This window comes from Rhea pennata, chromosome 1 (assembly GCF_028389875.1).
Source record: "Rhea pennata isolate bPtePen1 chromosome 1, bPtePen1.pri, whole genome shotgun sequence".
Classification (NCBI taxonomy): Eukaryota; Metazoa; Chordata; class Aves; order Rheiformes; family Rheidae; genus Rhea; species Rhea pennata.
The window spans coordinates 193,739,411-193,758,982 of record NC_084663.1 but is presented as its reverse complement, the minus strand read 5'-3'; the positions used below and the strand labels follow the sequence as shown (position 1 = coordinate 193,758,982).

The following is a 19,572-nucleotide window of genomic DNA, read 5'->3' as shown; positions in this document are numbered from 1 at the left end:
TGCAAGTGGAATCCTGCTACATACCTTTTATTCCTCCTGTTAACATGATATGTTAATTGTTCATTTACTAGTGAGCTATTGTAATTTTGTGCAGAATTGGAAGTACCACTGAAAGAAAGGAGTTAAAAGTTGGAATTTTATTTCAGCTTTTTGCCTGAGAGAGTATTCTGTTTTCTGAAACTAGAAGCAGCTTCCACTTAGACTCAAACCAAGTATTTTAAAATCCATTTGGGAACATAGTCCAAAAGAGTAGCCCTAGATTTAGGTATTTTGGTATTCAGAGATGAAGAAAGAGTACCTTCTTAAGAGTACCTTCTTAAGAGTACCTTATGAGAGTACATAACAAAGCTGCGGCCATAAGAACATGAGAATACAATGGTACTAGATCACAAATAAATAATTTTATGTGAGTTTACAAAAACTCTGATCTTAATAAAGGAGGAAGGAAGCAGCTATATTCGCACACACCTTTTAGCAGGGAGCAAGCCATTGAGGGGTGTATTTATGTTTAATTGGGCATTTTCATTTAAGTTCAAGATTATAACAGTAATTATTTTCTGATGTCATTATGTACAATTCCTGCAAGGCAGCTAATACTGTATGGCACTGTAGACAACTTAGAGTAACTCTTTTCCAGTTTTTACTGTATTGTTTGTAATGGTATCTGAAACCCTGTGCTCCTGAATCAGGTTTTTCTTTATGTGCAGAAAAAGGTCTGTAGTCCAAAAGAATCTGTCTCTTGTGAACTACAGGGAGCCTGAAACAGCGTTTCTAAGATGGAAACTGCATTTATTAATCAGCTTTTTGATGACTGTTAAGTGAAGTCTAAGAACTTGGTTAGCACTAGAGTGCCGGTAATTGAACGTGAAGGCATAGATCTGCACACTCTTTTAGGTAGCTGCTTGTTCTATGTGTGAGTTGCTATACTTCAATAGGATTGGCTGTTACTTTGTAAGTGACTAAAGGTTCATGGTTGTGTTTGGTAGAAAGCAAAAGTAAGGTGGTCCAATAAAACAGCTCAGTGGCTGTTGGTTGAAAGTCAGGTGCTACTGTGTCTGAGCAGAACTACTTTCCAAGTAACTTTGCACTGTTTCTCACTAGTGCAGTGAAAAGTGGACATAGATTAGGAGGCCAGACATAATTTGTAATTTTTTTTGTTTTTGTTCCTAAGATTTGTGTAGTTTATGATCCTGGATAAGAGTGAAAAAAGTTTGAGCAGGGAAGTTCTGGTGTTCATTGTGTCTGTAAGGAAGCTAATTTTAGGGGTCAGCCAGGCTGGAAAGCAATGGTATGTGCAAGAGGCATGTGCAGTTTATGCTGTAAACTGTTAATAAAGCTGTGGGAGTCAACAAGGACAAAGAACTTTGGGGACAAAAGGAAGGGCTGCACTAGCAAGATGTCTCAGAAGAAAAATGTTTAGCACTTTAATATACCAGCAAAGTGACCAAATTATGCTTGGTGCTCAGGGCTAAGCTGGGCTTGGGGCTGGTATTCCTGGCACAGCCCTTTCCCATTTTGTATGGGCTTCAAGCTATACAGCAAGCTCTGCAAAGAGCAATCTCCAGGCCACATCCAGACTTAGGCACCCCAAGGGGGGTGCCTGTACAGCCAGGTGGAGCTGGGACAGCCCCTGCATCTAGGTCTTGCCTGGTTGTGCTCTCTTTGGGCCCAGCCTGGGGCACAAGTCTCATGGGTGCAAACCATTTGAAGCCTCCATGCTGGCTTCTTGCAGGCATCGGTGCTGTCCTGTGCAACTCCCCCCCTCTTGTTGGTGCCAAAGTTCTTGGCAGTAGCCTTTCTTGTGCTGGCAGGAAGCCAAAAAAATTGTTACTCCACCAGTTATCCTGTTGGTTGTTTGTCAAAAATCATTTCAAGAGCTACAAATATGAGTTTAAAAGACCAAATTTCACTTTATTGATTTCTTACAAAATATTTGCCTTTATATATATACACACACATAGAGCAACAGCCTGAAGATACAGAAATAAAAAATGCATGAGTACCTGGTTTCCTCAATTTACATTGTGTTAGATACTTTAAAAACACTTTTCACACCCTCCATGTTTGGATCTAATTTTACACCCAGTTCTAAAGGCTCTGTCTGCCACAAATACTTTGCAAACAGCAGACGTTTTGTCCAGCAAGATCAAACCATAACAAAGCCATCCCTGAACTGTACATGAAAATCCTCATTTGTGCTAACAGAATGCTACTACTGAATTAGATGTATTTGTTGCTTACCATCAGTTTAGTAGAGGCCTTTGCTGAAGAAGAGGAAATGAAGGAACACTCCCACTTTATTTTTTCCTAATCAGTTTTCTATGAAATAGTTCATTTCATAAAGACCTATATAACTGCATAAAGAAGAAAAGAAGACAATGTAATCTTTGTGCTTAAGTCCTTCAGATCAGTGTTTTGTTAATCTCTTTGGAAGTACTTAAGCCCGAAACATATTTTGGATCCACTGATCAATATAAACTCAGCTCACTTCTCTAAGAAATTGGCAGCAACTCAGGCAGTTCAGGGAGGACAGTTAAGCAGCTTCATTTACAGTCTAGTCTTTAAACTGGACTGCAAGAGCTTAACAGTCTTTAATTGCCAACATCAGCCTTGGTAGGTCAGGACAAAAGAGCGAGAGCTGGCTGCATTTACTAGCTGTGCAAACGTTCATTGCCCTTATCCTGGGGGGGAGGGCGCTGAACTGCTTTCAGCAGTGACAGATAGTAGTCTCCTGGATAGCATAGACTCTCCTTGACCTTATATGAACTCCCTTCCAAACATCTCACTGGTCATGATGCATAGCCTGGAAACAATGTCGTAATTCAAACAGAAAGGATCTGCTATAGTATCATCCTGATGTGCCAGTATTTTTTTGGTCACTACTACTGAGAAACACTGCAGAAGTAATCTGTTCATATGACAGATATAAATGCATGTTAGTAGACCACTCATTACGCAGAGTATGCTATGGCTGTCATTTTTATCCTATGCTATGTGCATGTGAAGTCAGTTTCCCACTTCACAGTTCCTTTCCCACAGTTTTCCCATTTTAACGTCAACCAGCTTACCATATTTTGATTTTTCTACCCAATCTGTTTTCGGGTAATAAAATCATACACACCCTACCTATTTTCAGGAATCAGGACAATACTAGCTGTAAAACTCTTATAAAAAGCACATGGGAGTGCTCCTTAACGTGGTGACCATATTCACATTTCTTCTGCTGTGCTGTGCATTCCAGAAGCTGTGCTAGTTTCTACGTAAAGATCTCAAGCAAAAAGCTGAAGAGTCAAGGAGCAGAAACTGATTTCTAGGTTGCTCTTTCTAATTTGCACTGTGACTGAGGACAAGTCACTTGTTCTCCCTGTTCTCTCTTCTGAAATGGAGAAGAGTAGCTGTTACGGAGGGAAATTTTTTAAAATTAATAGCATTTATAAGGTGCTTTGAAGTTGAGAAATGCTACTCAAGTGCTAATAAATTATGCTGCATGCATTGCAAGATGATTAGATGCCCCTCATTTCAGGGTTATTAAAAAAAAAGATTCACTGAAGAGAAAAGATATCATATCCTTTCACTAGAATAAACATTTAAGTCCAGTTCAGCCTAGCTTAACTGCAAAACAAGTACTCATGGGACAAAAAATACAGGTGTCTGTATGCAGTCCCCAATACATGGAAAAGGATAATACATTTACAACCTAGAAATGTGCAATATGGCTTTTGCAATAAGTAGGCATAGAACTAACTTCACATTCTGCAAGCTGGAAATAGTTTCTAAGTACAACTGCTCATTGTGAAAATCCATTTTAAAAACTAAGTCACAGGCAAAATCCACACATCATAAGTTAAACTTGCACAAACATATTCTGCTAACTGCAGCTTACAGCAGATGCAAGTATTTCTTCCAGTTTGGTTGCCTTCTGAAAAAAAGTACCTTTTAGTTTAATAATTTTAGAGAGTTTTGTGTGCTTCACAGTCAGGCAGCGCTTTCATGATGTCCACAGTGGACTGCATCCTTTGCCAGCATGAGCTCCACTGACTTCAGTGGAATTCCCAACACATGCTGGCCGAAGAGCTAATCACCCCACTTAGAATGATACAATATGTGACATGCCACAGCCAACATTTTCAAACTTAAGAAAGGGTAGCTGGAAAGACAATATCATCCTACCTTATTTTTTCGTTATGTTGAAAGCAGTATTAAAATCTCCACTGCCAGCCTATCTGCATAGTTAAGCATAAGAGCTAGCTTAATTCAAGTGCTAAAAGGAGACACTGGAAATACAGTGCTATCAGGTTAGTGGTTATTGCTGCAGGGCCACTTTTAGATTGCATCTTTAATTGTTGTGTTGTCTCAATGCTGCATGTGTGACATAATGGTCTCCGCCACTGCATGTCAGATTAGAAAACCCAGGTAAGTGAATCTTTTGCTCAGCTATCAGTACTCTCTATGCTGGATACTTCTTCGTGTACAAGTAGAGCCAAATCCTCTCCATTCCAGCTTGTGCACAGAAGCCAGCTGTAAAAGAGAAATAAGACAGGTATTTTTAGCTGAGACAACTAAGTACACACAGCACACTGACTCAGCATCAACCAACATACCCGATAGCTCTGTTACAGCAAATAGTTTGTCGCACAAAGCTGTTGACATGTCTCAGTAAATAGCAGCAACGACAGTACTTGCCTTTATTACACAAGTTAGACAACAGGATTTCTGCTCTCTCTGATAAGTACTGAACTACTATGCTAGATTTAATACATACGGGACCAAGCTACTGCTTCTCTCAAATAGTAACATTGTATGACGCTCTCAAAAGAATGGTTCTAGACAAGTTATTCAAAGGGCAAGACACCTGAAACACCAGTGATAGAAGGAAAAGAGAAATAAGAGAAATAACCTACCAAACTTCATGATGAGGAGGGACTAGTCCTGACTGATTGCAGGAGGGAATTACTCATTTAATGGTAAGTATTTACTACCCTTTGCACAGAAGAGAGTGCTTTTTTAATAGTAACTTTATCATACAGCACTGAAAAAAATAAAACTATTGTTTTACAAATTGAAGGTACTTACTGGTCCTTTGACCATATAACAAACTAGAAGATTACAAAACAGGATTATATGCAAATACTATAGAGGTGTATTTTTTAAACATGTCTAAAGGCTTATTCATACAGGGCTTAACATTAGTGCAGATCTTTTATAAATTTTAGTGGCTTATAGTCACAAGATATCCATGATCAAGGACCTAGGCAGACTATTTTTATGCATGAAATCTCTTCTCAGAGGCACATGTAAAGGCCTGAAACCAATGGAAAGCACACACCTACGATCAAGGGTACAGTGTATCCTCCTAGTAGTAAGTTCTGGATAGATTTTAATCTGAGGCAAATAGGTGACAAGTTCATAACATGGAGCTGAAGGTAGGCAGCTAGATCACAACTGGAGTGATGATGGGAAATCTTCAGCATCAGCCAATGGAAGACTTCTTACCATGGATCTGTCCCCTAGTCTTAGCTCTGCCTCACTCCAAGCAGCTCCTCACTGACAAGTTCTCAGAATACTTTCCATAGGCTTGCTTTGTATAAGCAGTTCCCAAACAGGGTGGAAAGTAAAGGGACCACTACACACAAAATACATCTAATATATTAGAAAATACCAAAGTTTGAGAACTACTGTGCTAAACCACTCTGCTTGAAAGCATGCCAATGAGAAATTACCAGTAAAAGTAGTCAAATTCTAGAACAGAACCCTTCTGATACATACTTACCATAGTACACTCAGTGGAATTAGACAAAGGCCTGCTGATAAGAGGAAGCTGAAGCCTGAAAACCATGCAACAGTAGCTGCATAGAGACTATTAAAAACTGAAAGTGAAATAGTGCCGGTCACAATTTCTAAACAGGCAATACAAGCAAACACGGCACCTGCCAAAAGAAATGGATGGATTACAAACAAAACAGAATGAAAATCCTTTCAAAATACTAAATTTCTTAAACTTGTTTTGAAAGACATCTAGCAAAGATCTATCTGCAATATTTTAGCAAGTATCCATGTAACAAACACCTGAGTATTGCATGTCTTTGCCATGTAAGTGTCTTCTATGGGGATTCCTTTAAGTTCAAACTATTCATTCTTACTAACCATGTTCTGCACAGCTCAATCCTTTACCCCTTCCAAGTCTTTCTCCTTTCTGTTCTCATTCTTCGCTTTCTTACTTCCCCTCTGTTGTTTTTCTAATCTTACCCCTTACATGTGGAGAAATTCACCAAGCCTCTGACCCAACAAAGACTGCTGGTTCAGCACACAAGTATCTCCTCATTTCTGAAAAAAGAGATGCAATCTGTACGAGTTTTGTACTGAACTACTTGTTGGAGTGGCAGACCATCCCTTCAGTATATTCTTTAACATAATTTCCCATGATACATGCATATTCCTGAAGCTACAGAAAAAAATAGCAATAGGTAATCAGAAAGTGATGACAAGTGGCAACCTGATTCCTGCAAACTACTCAGGTATCAAAAGCTCTGAAGAATGCCAAGAAACTGCAAGAACGGAGGTGTAGGTTAGCACACTCCAGTACAAAAATATCTTTGTCTTAGTGTATAAAACAAAACCAAACATTTTGAGACCTGATCTAAGCTTCTTTTCTGTGATTCACTAGAGAAAGGACTTCTAGAAGTCATATGTTATATCATTTGGGAAGTGTATAAGCAGTCATGGATACCCATGAGGTAGGGTGAGTAATTCAGGACCCAAATCTTTAATCGTTTGAAGTGCTTTTTCAATTGACCATCTACTGCTTACTTTTCTAAATCATAATGCATGACGCTGACTATATAACAAAAGTGTACCTTTATCTGCATGTCAAAATCTTGTAAATGTAGAAGCACTAGCAAACCACAGCTGTACACACCTTGAGCATTCCTCAGCTTCATATAGCCTATGGTCATTTTTTTAGAGCTCTATCTCCTTTCAAAGTTGAAAGTTGCAGGACAGTGTAAAAACACAGTCTTGTTCATATTAAATTCAGAATCAAAAAAGCCACTATACCATGACATAGGATCATATCATATGGAATTTTAGAAGAAAAGTAATCCTAAAATATCTGTTTGCTTAAAGGTAATCTTAGTGCATCTGTTACGAAACAACATATTATTATGTTTTTTAAGAACAAATTCTACTCACCTTGTTCACTAGCAAGAACGATTTTTGACAGCATGGATCGTAAAACAGGAATAGGCATAAAGCAAAGTAAAGATGGTATTCTTACTGTAAAGCAATGAATCAGTCATGAAACATTACGGGAAAAAGAGCTTTGGGAATTTACAAATACATAGCAAATTAATTAATCACATAGTTTTTAGTGCTGAGTTCCCTGGACAGTAAAAAGCAATAGAAAAATCAAACCAAAAGTGCATTGATACACAACTATCCAAGCAGAGAGAAAATCATAAATCCATTGTATGTTCATGGCACTAAAAATGAATAATAAGTAATTCTATTCACTCTCCACATTCCCCTTCTTTTAATTAAACTCTAAATGAGTCTGACTCAACCTTGAATTTTTTACTGCTTTAGGACCTTTTTAAGAAGGTACCTCAAACCCTACCAACTGCATTAAGTATAGATAACATAGTAGCGTTTTCATATGTATTGCTAACTATAAGACACCTGGTTCTTAACTCACCTAGAAACATGAGCAGGGTAGTTTTGGCAAACGCAGCCATGACGATTCCTCCAATGTATGAAAATATTCCAATAAAGACAATATAAATATCTTTGAGGCACTTAGAAAATAAGTAAACTCCTAAAAAACTAGTCAGAGAGATGGAAGTGAATGCAGCTGCTCCATATCCAATGTATACTTCATTCCAGCAGAGTGGCTCATCCAGTTCATACAGTGTAAAAAGTGAACTCCCACCAAACACAGTAAATAAGTAAGTCATAAATGTAAACAGTAACACAATGATTAAAATTCTCTTTTTAAAAGGAGCAGCTTTAAAAAGCATGTACACTCCAGAAAATGTCTCTTTAAGAACTTCTTTACAAGATACTGGATCTTGTTGCTGGAATTCAGATACACCTACTGTATCTTCCAGACAAAATATAATATAGATAATATTAATGGTGTGAAGCAGAGATGCTGTCACAAATGTCCATGCAAAGCCTACTCCTTTTATAAAGTAGCCAGAAGATAGTCCTGCCAATCCAGATACAAATCCAAAAATCAAATCAACCACAGCTATTCGTGTTGTTTTCTGCTTCTCGTCATGACACAGATCTGCTATAAAAGCAAAGCCTCCTCCTAGGAAAGTTGCCATACTCCCAAACAGTCCAGTAATAAATGCAACCCCATATAAGATAGAGAGTGACAAGGAAAAATACGACATCATAGTGAGGAAGATGTTTGTAATCAGAGCTCCCACTGATGGTAAAAGTAAAGACCTTTTTCGTCCCTGGCGATCCCCATTAGCTACAATGACAAAGGCAACTACAAGGCTGGGAATTGCCCCACTTAAGTCCAACTGCATATTAAAAAGAGAGGCCTTTTCTTGAACTTCCTGCAAAGAGAAAATAAAAATAATAAATGTTATAATAAATTACTAAAATATGTATTATGGAATACTACAATTATAATTAGAATGCAACATATAGCATAACAAAATACACAAATTATTATGTTATTATAAAGTAATATCTAATAATGTAATATGATATTGTATGTAAAATCATATACCTTATTATGCTATAATAAAATAAAATACAGCACTATAGAAGACTACATTTATAATAAGGACATGCATGTTCAAAGACTCCCACTTCAGTAATTTTACCTTCAACAGCTCTCAAACATGTCTTGTTAAAGTTTACGACAGAGACAGAACTTACTTTAGAAACACTCTTACAAGTACCCTTAACAGAGGAGCTCCAGTGAAGACAAGAGAGCACTTCTCACCATATTTTACAAGAGCAGGTGCTCATACTGTAAGTCCTTCAGCATAGGATTTTTCAGAAGGACACTGGCTCTATTTTACATCTTTCAGAAAACAGTACAAAACAATCTTTGATTGAGGAATGCATACCAGGCTCCCTACTCGCAAGAGAATATCATTCTTTATAAATAAGCCTACTGAGAGTTACAAAGAAACAATTCACTGATTAGGATGCTATGTGAGTAAACACATCAGGATTTGCTCTGACATCCTGAAGTACAATGTTAGAAATAATAATGATGCATAAATGTGAACTATAGCATTAAAAAAAATGATACTGATTCATTTCATCTGTACTGTACATTCATCACTGTACAAACATGTGAACTGATTATTTTTAAAACACTGAAAATGTTTGGGGGCTCAGAAAGCTTCCAAATCAGTGATCTCCCTTTCAAGATGCTACAGCAGGTATTCATATAAAGAACAGTAGCTACATGACAACAATAAAATGTAAAGAAACGTGAAGGGAAAAATTCTGAGTTCTTTTTAACAGTTTAAAAATAAAATGAATTTTATAAACAACCAGTTAACAGAATATTTATGATTACAGAAGAAAGAACAAAAGAAAAGTCAAATATAAAAAGACTATCTTGCAGTTATGAAACTGGCTGCTAAACTACATTCAGCAAACTAATTCAGATCTTGTTTTCAATTTATTTATGTAGGCTAGACAGACAGCAATCAGAAAAGCCCTTTAAGGGAAAAAAAAAATGTTTAGATGAAAGAGTAGCAGTGGAAAAGAGTAAATTCTTTTGCACAAACTCTTGTACTATTAAGCCATCCCACAGAATAAGCAGAGAATCATAGAATCAGTAAGATTGGAAGGGACCTCTGGAGATCATCTAGTCCAACCTCCCCGCTCAGCAGGGTCACCTAGAGCATGTTAGACAGGGTTGCTGAATTCACTCTGCAAGTTTTCTTGAAGTTCTCTGAAGTATCACACAGACTTGGCTGGGGGCTTGCACTCTTCAAGAATCAGTAGAAGGTACAACCCTGTAAGACTTCCCAAGCTTTTCTATGCCTGTACTAAAACCATCTGTATTACGAGTTTCATTTGACGCCTCTGTAGCTATCATAATGCACGCTGAGCAGCACCTTCTAAAGATAAAAGCAGACAAACAAAAAACCCCAGAACTTTCAGGAATGTATTTTGGTCAATTTCAAAAACTGCTGAATGCCTTATAAACTCATCTTTATATTTACAGGCAGAGACTGTGAGTTTCTAGGTCAAACTCTTCCTTTGCTTACAAGATACCAGGTTTTATTACAGGAGGAAAATCCAATTGATCTTTGGGGACTCATGGAAAGTTCACATGACCCTCAATACTCTGGACTCTTTCACTCTCTTCCCTTATGGGTTTGTCTGCCTTAGGAGTCATGATGTCATGTCTACTGGCCAGCACTGTAGTCACCCTAGGAGTGTCAAAAACAGATTTTAAATGGAAATGGACTAAACAGATTTGAATGGAAAATGATACTCTGATCCCTAATACCTCCCCTGATGGTGGGTTTTGGGACAAGTAATGGATTTTATTTTGCTTTTGCATTATCTGTGCCTGAGAACAAGGAATAAAATGTGGCCTACATAAGAATGCATTAGATCTGTCTGTCTATTCAAAAGAAGAGTGGGGGAGAGGAGTCAGGGAAGTAGCCATACCTACCAAAAGCGACAGCACACAGAGAAGCTGTACAGACTGAGGAAAAAAGCTGTAGGAAAGAAAATAACTTAAAAAGAGGAAAAAGACAGAGAGAAGGCGGTATGGGATGGGAAATTATTTAGTCTGAAGGGACAGCGTCAACAAGAAGGGAAGTGACCCAGCCTGCAGATATGCTGGCGTAACAAATACAGACATCTCCAGGGATTTATGAAGACTGAAAAAAAATCTGATTAATGGATAGTCTTTTTTGTACAATTGATGGAGCAGAGAGGACACTCTGTGACTCCAAGTTGTTGCAAGCATCATATCTTTAGTAGCATTTACATTCTAAGACATCAATATCAAAGAAATACTAATACATTAAGAAGAAATACATTCAAAATAAAACCAAATGTTACTATACATCATCTCAACCTGCGTACAATACAAATGTTACTGTCAAAATCATAACAAAACATAAAACAGAAGTAATAAAATAACAAAGACTTAGATTTCGTTGTTTTAGAAGGTGTGCAACATAAAGAACATGACTATACATCCAGCTGTCACAAATAATCGTAACTTCGCTGAAGTAAATGACTTGCATACTGATGACACAACCCAAATAGAGAAGGACAGCATTTAGACCATTTAGAAGAACTCAAGCAGTCCCTTCATATATTTATGAAGTAAATGGAAATGAATACAGAAAATGATAGGTCGAATACTTAGCTGATTTAAAATCGTATAACTATTAAAATCAACGGAATTGCAGAAATTTGAAGAGAAGGGTCTAGCTTTGTAGTCTGCAAATTCACTCTACTCTGAAAAAATGATCATGCATGGTAGAAATCATTTTCATTAATTTTGAATTTTGTGATTTTAAAAATTATTTAAAAATAATGAAGATGAAGAAGTAACTCACTTATATAAGGATTAAATTAAGAGAGAAACGTTGTGCCTGAGGCTGAACAATGGGCAGAACATGATAAGCTGACAGGCTTATAAAATTAAAAAATATTACTGAGTAGCAAGGGAAAATGCATGTCTTGGATGATAAATAATGTTTCAGTATAACTTCTTATGTTAAAAAACGATTATTCAAGCCAGTAATCAGAATGTTCCAGCTTTTATTCCAATGACTTTTGAACTCATTTTGATTAATTATAAAATGACTACATTCCTTCAAATCTTAAGAAATAATTAATCTAAATGCTTCAAAGACTATCCATTTTGAATTATATTATACATCTTTGCAGGCTGCTGCTGATTTTGTCTTCAGTCTCTTTTTACATTTTGCTCTGAAATTGGAGAGATTAGTAAAACTGTCTCCATTCTCAGAACTGAAGGATTTATACTAAATTAACCGGTAAGGGATGTATCTTTCTAAAAGCTAACCACAAACAAGACTTGATGGAAGCACTCCTGACAAAAAAGTTTACAGCATCCATATACATAAGTCAGTTAGGGTGAGCCTGGAAAATCCAGGAAACCAACTTCTTATATTCTCAGCAAAAGCCTTGAGACCTGAATTACTAGATTTGCTCTTTTCCCCATATATATGATTATTGCCTAGCACAGAGATCAGGTTTCCCTGAAATTAATGGGCATTTTGAGAGTTTCATATTCATATACTATGGTAACAAATATAGCATAAAAATGATATTAGACATCCAGACAAGAGCACGACGATTAATAATTCATAGCCTGGTGATATCCACTGAAGTGAAGGGAAGGAAAATTCATTAGGGAAGGGAAAACAAAGAAGCTCTATTGGCTATAATTCAACCATCCTCGTGAAGGTCTTATATTCTTAAATACAAAGTTAATTACATTTTGTTTCTGTTATGTCTCCAAACCAATAACATGTAAATTCACTGTCATGTCAACTGGAGACACTATCTAAAACTCAGCTGAAATTAAGCACTGTTTTACTCTTTCGTAAAAAGGAATACCATGTCTTATGTCCTGAAGCACATGTGATCACAACTGGAAAACAAGTTGAATTTGGGGGAAGGGTCTAGAAAATGCTAAGTACAAAAATGTTTGTTAAAGGTAAGTTTCTTCATGGGGTCTGCATTTGGGATTGGATCCACCAACTATGATTTTTACAGTTGTTTCCGCTGAGATAGGACATCATATGACAATGCATCAAATGAGCATTAGCTAGTATTAACGAAACACACTTTGAGGGAGTAACTTACAAGCATTATTGACAGAATCCCATTGGCTCACAGTTATCCACAGCCTTCAGGCCCACCAAAACATATTGGGTATTCTCTGATGATTGAACTATTCCAAAGGAAAATTATTTTCCATAGAAACTTCTTTTTCCCCATCAGAAATCTTTTCTGCCTTTAAAGCTTGACAGTTCATGTGTCCATCTCTTCTTGTGCTCTAAGGTATTAAAGGTACTTCAGTTCCCAGGTTGCTCTTCAGTGTGGTGCCACAGATAAATGGACATAAGCCTTAGCAGCCCAACCTCAGGTTCTTTGAGTTTGTTTTGAATGATAAAGGGCTTAGATCCTGTGATGTGTCCAGTAGCCTAGCCTCATCTCATGACAGATTTCTAAAGGAACATCTCAGACCTAACCATCAGCAAGCTCTAATGCTCTTCTTGAGAACATTTGTTGTCAGGAACAATGCTTTCTTGGTATTTAATTAGTAAAAGATACATACTTGAGGAAGATCTATTTGTGCATTTACTGCATTCCGACTATCACTGGATTATTTTTAATTGTTTTTTATCTTCAATCAGTTTTAATAGGTGGCATGTATTACCTTCCTAGGCTGATCAGTCAGCCCAGAAAGTGTGCTACTCCAGAATTCTACTCACCTTTTTACTTCCAAATTCTTTCAACCACCACAGGCTTTTTTCAAATGAGGAAGAATCTACTTTCATGCTAAACATTCTGAATTATCTAATTGACCATTTTCAATAGAATCCCTACGTGGCATTGAAAAATTTCTTTTATATATGACAAATGAGGCAAACAAACTCAGGCATTCAATCTCGTGAATATGCAGCATTTCAGAGATTGAAATCTGGGATGTAAGCAAAATTTTAAAGTGCCACCTGCAACACTGTGGCAATCACTTTCCGCACTATAGGGAAATATCAGCTGACAGTCTCCCATTAACCCCATTTTCTGTATAATTTACAGTCCAAATCACCTACTTTCCTGATTCAGCAGAGTAATTTCATGTTCCACTTAATCTGATCTAACTGGCTGTTGCTGTGGTGGTTCTATTCCACCTCTTCTGCAAGTATATTCCCTCTGCCCTGTGTTAGAAGCAGCAATCATGTAGTTGCAGACTGTCTCAGAGCAGTTTGACGATTCAGAAAAAAAAAGTACTCAAGAAAAAAGGTGTTTTCAGTTGATTTAGTGAGTTGACCCAACCCAAACTGTAATATATGGCTGCATAATCGCTAGATCCAATGCAAGGAGAGAAAAGACAACAGAGAGAGAAAGTAAAGGCCTGTATGATCATTTCTTCTAGTGGCAGCCCACAGTTGTGCTCAAGTGTAACATGAAAACTGCGTAACAGAAGAAATTCCAAGTAATATCTCATTACCCAGCAAGCTAAAGTTCGAAAAAATGCTAAAAATGTAATTACTCACAGGATGCTGCCACCTTGCCATATTTATATTTCAACAAAGCAGAAAAAGCACTGTCAAGAATGATAAATCATTGATCACATTAGATTGAACAAAGATCAGCTGAATCATTTTTTTGCGCCTTAAAATTACAAGTTTTTGTTATTTTGTTATATTCCCCTCATCCTTCATTCCTGTAATTCCTCTTAGCTACAAACGCCACTAGAAGTCACAGAGCTGGCTGGTGATGCCTACACACACGCACAACTTTCAGCGGAAGGAGGGCCCTCAACTGCACACTTTGCAATGCAGCGCTTTGCAACACGAAGACAATTCGGGCCCAGGCCTGCAGGGTGATTTTCAACTCTTAGTAAAAGCTGAATTTATATAAGCATCTTTCTGGAGACTATTTTTTTGTCTGTAAAGCACGACCGCTACGTACAGTGCAACACACACCAGCTGCAAGCCTTCTGTTATATATTTATAGGGTATTTTTTCTCCTCTCTTACCTTCTGCTTGATATAAGTGGGGTTACTTTTATTTTGTTCACAGTAACTAGCACTGCTATTGCTTATGAAAGTGGAATTGTATTCCTCCTCCCACAGCCTTCGGTAGATGAACTGCTGCACCAGTGGGCTGGTCAAGGAAGAAGCAAACGTGTAGACGAAAATGACGGGCTCCACGCACAAAACCTTCCTCATTTTGGGGCTTCTGCTTTCAACTCCCTATGCCGGAAAACAAACAACAAAAACGAAAAAAAAAATAAAATAAAAGCAATTATTTACTGCACGGAAGGAAAACCACCGACCTACCCGCCCGCCGCGCGGCAGCCGCTCAACGCACCCGGCGGCACGGGGGCCCACGGCCGCGGCCCGTGATGGCGCCCGCGGGGTCGCCGCCGCCTGCCTCGGGCCGCCTCTGCCGGCCGAGGGTGCCGGCGCCCGCGGCCGCGCCCGCCTGCGCCGCGCCGCGCCGGCCCTCCCCGAGGCCGGGCCCCGCCCCGCGCGGCCCCGGCCCACGCGTGACGGGGCGGCGGCGGCGACAGCGGCGGCGGCGCCCCCTTCCCCTCCCCTCCCATCCCCTCCCCGCGGCGCCGCCATCTCGCCCCGCCGCGCTCACTGGGCGGCCGGTGCCGGCTGCGGCGGCCATGGCTCCGCCCCGAGGGCAGCGCGGCGGCGGCGGCGGCGGGGGCCTCGCGGCCGGTGACCCTGCGGGTCGCGGCTTGTGCCCCTGAGCGGCCGCCTGCGAAGCGCCGCTGTGGCGCAGGGTTGGCTTGGGTTCGTTGTGCAAGGAGAATTTGCTTTTTATTGTTTGTTTATTGCTGTTACCTCCAGCCTCATTCGACACGGACTGCGTAACCGGAGAAACCTGCTGCCGCCCCGGCCTGACCCCGCTGCCGCCCGGTTGCGGCGGGGACGGAGAGCCCTGCCCGGCCAGGCCGCGGGCCGCGGGGCAGCAGCACGGCCAACGCGGTCCCTGCCCCGCGCCCTCGGCTCGAGCGCCGGAGGGTCTCCAGCTTCCTCGCGCCAGGAGCGTGCGTGGTCGGCCCCTGCCAGAGCCGCGCTTCGGCCCTTCCTTAGCTCTCCCCACAGCCCTCTGTCTTCTGTAGGTGCTGCAGTGTGCGTCGGCTGCAGCCCTTCAGCTCAAAACTTCTCTTTCAACTTACCCTGCACTGACTACCAGGTTTCAAGATTTTCTCTAATAGTATTAGGGCCAGGACTGAGACTCTGGTGTCATCCCAAGGGACCAAGCCTCGTGGCCTGCGGTACCTGTGCTTCCCTTGTGTCACTGCTGTGTCACTGGCCAGTGGCTTCGTTCAGGACCAGGTCGCTGCTCTGGTAGACACGGCACAGCCCTGAAGGCGGAGAATCTGCTCAAGGGCGTGTGGTATGAGCCCAGACTCTAATACCCGTCTAATACCTGTCTCAAGATGACTGAAAGCTATTTTCTTGGCTGGGAACAGAAATAGTTTAGTGATTTTATTATAACTGCTTCCCTTGCACACACTCTTGGCTTATCAGCGTGCGTAAAATCAACAGTGATTAGCCAGCAGTTCATCTCCAATTAACATACCTCGTTTTTTTTTTTTTTAAGAGTCCAATAGTTTGACGGAGCTGGTGGACTTTGTCAGGGTGAAGGTTGGGTGACAGCCTGCGTTGAGCTGCTATGGTACCTGCTCTCACACTATGTGAAAGGTTATGCCTGTGGAAATCTGCAGTTCTGGCGTTTAGATATGACATAATATCCACCGAGATGTATGCAGTGGGGGGAATCAGAGCCGGGAAACTTCAGCAGGACTGAAGGATGTGTCTTCTGAGACAGACAGTATCTGCACAGCAGGGCACAGTAAAAACCTTGTCTGTTTATGCATTATTGATGGTGACTTGTTGCATTACTGATTTGTTACCAGATAAACTGTAACATGGGTCACATGATCTTTAAGGAAGATTTACTTTTTTTCATTGACATGTGACACATCATTCAGTCCCATATTTAAGGACAACATTGGCCTGTCACATGTCTCTTAGTACAGGATCAACCCGATTTACAAGCTCAGTCTGTTTACTTCAGACAGCTAACTGATTTGCTCTGGCATACAGGTGCATACACATGCACATGCCCACATGCAGTGATCCAAAAGAAATACTGCTCTGACCTGAGGTTAACTGTACAGGATATTACACTTCTCCTCTACCTGTCCAGCTCCAAAGTCTGATTGATCCTGTGACAGTATTTTGTGCTAGTCACAAGATGAAGCAAAAATGATCATGTGAGGATTACATGCAAATAGGCTGCCAGATATGAGGAGCTATGCAGTTTTCTCAAGCAGGGGTTAACACGTCTCTGAATGAGGTGAAGACAGGATTTTAAGTCCACAGGAATTTTCTGTTGTTTCACTGAAGGATACTGTTCACGGTCCTTTTAGGTGTTTCCTGCTAGGTCCAGCTGTGCTGAAAAGCATGCTGTTCATTAACGTAGGTATCTGAGCACAAGGTGGGTTGTTGGGGAGAACTTTTAGCTAGCAGTCCCTTCAGGACAACCTTCCCAGTGCCAAAGAGCCAAGATTAGACTTGATGCTCTGGAGGGGTTTTCTGCTTTTGTCCTTACTACCTCTAGTAACTGCATTTGAGTTTGGGCTTGAGTTGGCAGGGCCCAGTGCTGCACTAGTTGTGGCCTTACTGCTGCTGGAAGCACAGCTGCCCGGTGTGCCAGCCACTGGCAAGCACTGATTTTTTTTGGCCCAGCTGCTCTCTCCAGGCTGGAGTTGCAGGGGAAGACAATACATAGCAGCATGGATAATAAAGGAGTTTGAGTTCACGTGTAAGCTTGTGGCCTTGAGCTAACATGATATACCACAGACACAGTTTGAAGCCTGTTCTTGCATGTACTCACAGGTGAAAGGAGGCATCTACTGCTCAGAGAGATGCACTGGGCCAGGACTTGCCCTTCCTTTCCCACCTCCTTCAAAGGGATCTAAAGACAGAATCACAGAATCACAGAATGGGTAAGGTTGGAAGGGACCTCTGGAGATCATCTGGTCCAACCTCCCCTGCTCAAGCAAGGTCACCTAGAGCATGTTAGACAAGGTTGCATCCACGCAGGCCTTAAATATCTCCAGCAGAGACTCCACAGCCTCTCTGGGCAACCTGGTCCAGTGCTCCGTCACTCTCACAGGGAAGAAATTCCCCCTCACGGTCAGGCAGAACTTCCTGTGCTTCAATTTCTGCCCATTGCCTCTTGTCCTGTCACAGTGGACAACTGAAAAGAGTTTGTCCCCGTCCCCTTGACACCCTCCCTTCAGATACTTGTACACAGTGATAAGATTCCCCCCTCAGTCTTCTCATACACATTGATAAGATCCCCCCTCAGACTTCTCTTCCCCAGGTTAAACAGGCCCAACTCTCGCAGCCGTTCCTCATAGGGCAGGTGCTCCAGCCCTCTGATCATCTTCATAGCCCTACGCTAGACTCTCTCCAATAGCTCCATGTCTCTGTTGTAGTGGGGAGCCCAGAACTGGACACAGTGCTCGAGACAAGGCCTCAGCAGGGCTGCGTAGAGGGTCAGGATCACCTCCCTCGACCTGCTGGCAACACTCTTCCCAATGCACCCCAGGAGACCATTGGCCTTCCTGGCCACAAGGGCACATTGCTGGCTCATGGTCAACTTGTCGTCCACCAGCACTCCCAGGTCCTTCTCTGCAGAGCTGCTCTCCACAAGGTCAGCCCCCACCTTGTACTGCTGCCTATGGTTATTTTTCCCTAGGTGCAGAAATCTGCACTTGCTCTTGTTGAACCTCAGGAGGTTCCTCTCCGCCCAACTCTCCAGCCTGTCCAGGTCTCTGAATGGCAGCACAGCCCGCAGGTGTGTCAGCCGCTCCTCCCAGTTTGGGATTGGCAAACTTGCTGAGGAGGCACTCTGTCCCCTCATCCAGGTCACTGATGAAGAAGTTGAACAGGATGGGACCTAGTCCTGAACCCTGGGGGACGCCACTAGCCACAGGCCTCCAACTAGACTCCACGCCACTGATGACGACCCTCTGAGCTCTGCCTTTCAGCCAGTTCTCAAGCCACCTCACTGTCCACTCGTCTAACCCACACTTCCTGAGCTTCTCTAGGAGGATGTTATGGGAGACAGTGTCAAAAGCCTTGCTGAAGTCAAGGTACACAATGTCCACTGCTCTCCCCTCATCTGCCCAGCCAGTCATTCCATCAGAGAAGGCTATCAGATTAGTTAAGCAGGTTTTCCCCTTGGTGAATCCATGCTGGCTAGTCCTGACCACCTTCTTTTCCTCCATATGCCTGGAGATGACATCCAGAATGAGCTGTTCCATCACCTTTCCAGGGATGGAGGTGAGGCTGACTGGCCTATAGTTTCCTGGGTCCTCCTTCTTGCCTTTTTTTGAAGACTGTACTGACATTGGCTTTCTTCCAGTCCTCAGGCACCTCTCCAGTTCTCCATGGCTTTTCAAAGATGATGGAGAGCGGCCTGGCAACAACATCTTCCAGCTCCCTCAGCACGTGTGGTTGCATCCCGTTGGGGCCCATGGATTTGTGGATGTCTAGCCTGCCCAGAAGGTCTCTAATCCTTTCCTCCTCAACCAAAGGAAAGTCTTCCCTTCTCCAGACTTTCTCCCTTGCCTCCAGGCTCTGGGATTCTTGCGAGCTGCCCTTAGCAGTGAAGACTGAAGCAAAGAAGGCATTCAGTAATTTTGCCTTCTTTGTATCCTATGTCAGCAGGCCCCCACCCCATTCAGCAGCTGTGGGCCCACATTTTCCCCAGTCTTCCTCTTGCTACTGATGTATTTGAAGAATCCCTTCTTGTTGTCCTTAACATCCCT

The 19,572-nt window shown here is 41.4% G+C and overlaps 1 protein-coding gene across 4 annotated transcripts; it reads right to left on the bottom strand.

Annotated features, from left to right (window-relative positions):
- Positions 1–1,886: 1,886 nt before the first annotated feature.
- Positions 1,887–15,414, bottom strand: SLC46A3 (solute carrier family 46 member 3). Of its 4 annotated transcripts, XR_009957321.1 has the most exons (7): positions 15,354–15,414; positions 14,744–14,959; positions 7,691–8,564; positions 7,189–7,272; positions 5,771–5,927; positions 4,171–4,518; positions 1,887–3,376 (listed from the first exon to the last, which is right to left on the bottom strand). XR_009957321.1 is itself a non-coding variant. In XM_062567164.1 (6 exons), the coding sequence occupies exons 1-6, from the start codon at positions 15,381–15,383 to the stop codon at positions 4,431–4,433; spliced, it is 1,449 nt and encodes a 482-aa protein (XP_062423148.1). In that variant the 5' UTR covers positions 15,384–15,414; the 3' UTR covers positions 1,887–4,430. The 4 variants fall into 4 exon arrangements, 3 of the variants coding, with proteins under 3 accessions (XP_062423148.1, XP_062423149.1, XP_062423150.1); XM_062567164.1 differs by having other exon boundaries at positions 1,887–4,518; XM_062567165.1 differs by lacking the exon at positions 15,354–15,414 and adding an exon at positions 15,078–15,150 and having other exon boundaries at positions 1,887–4,518.
- Positions 15,415–19,572: the final 4,158 nt, after the last annotated feature.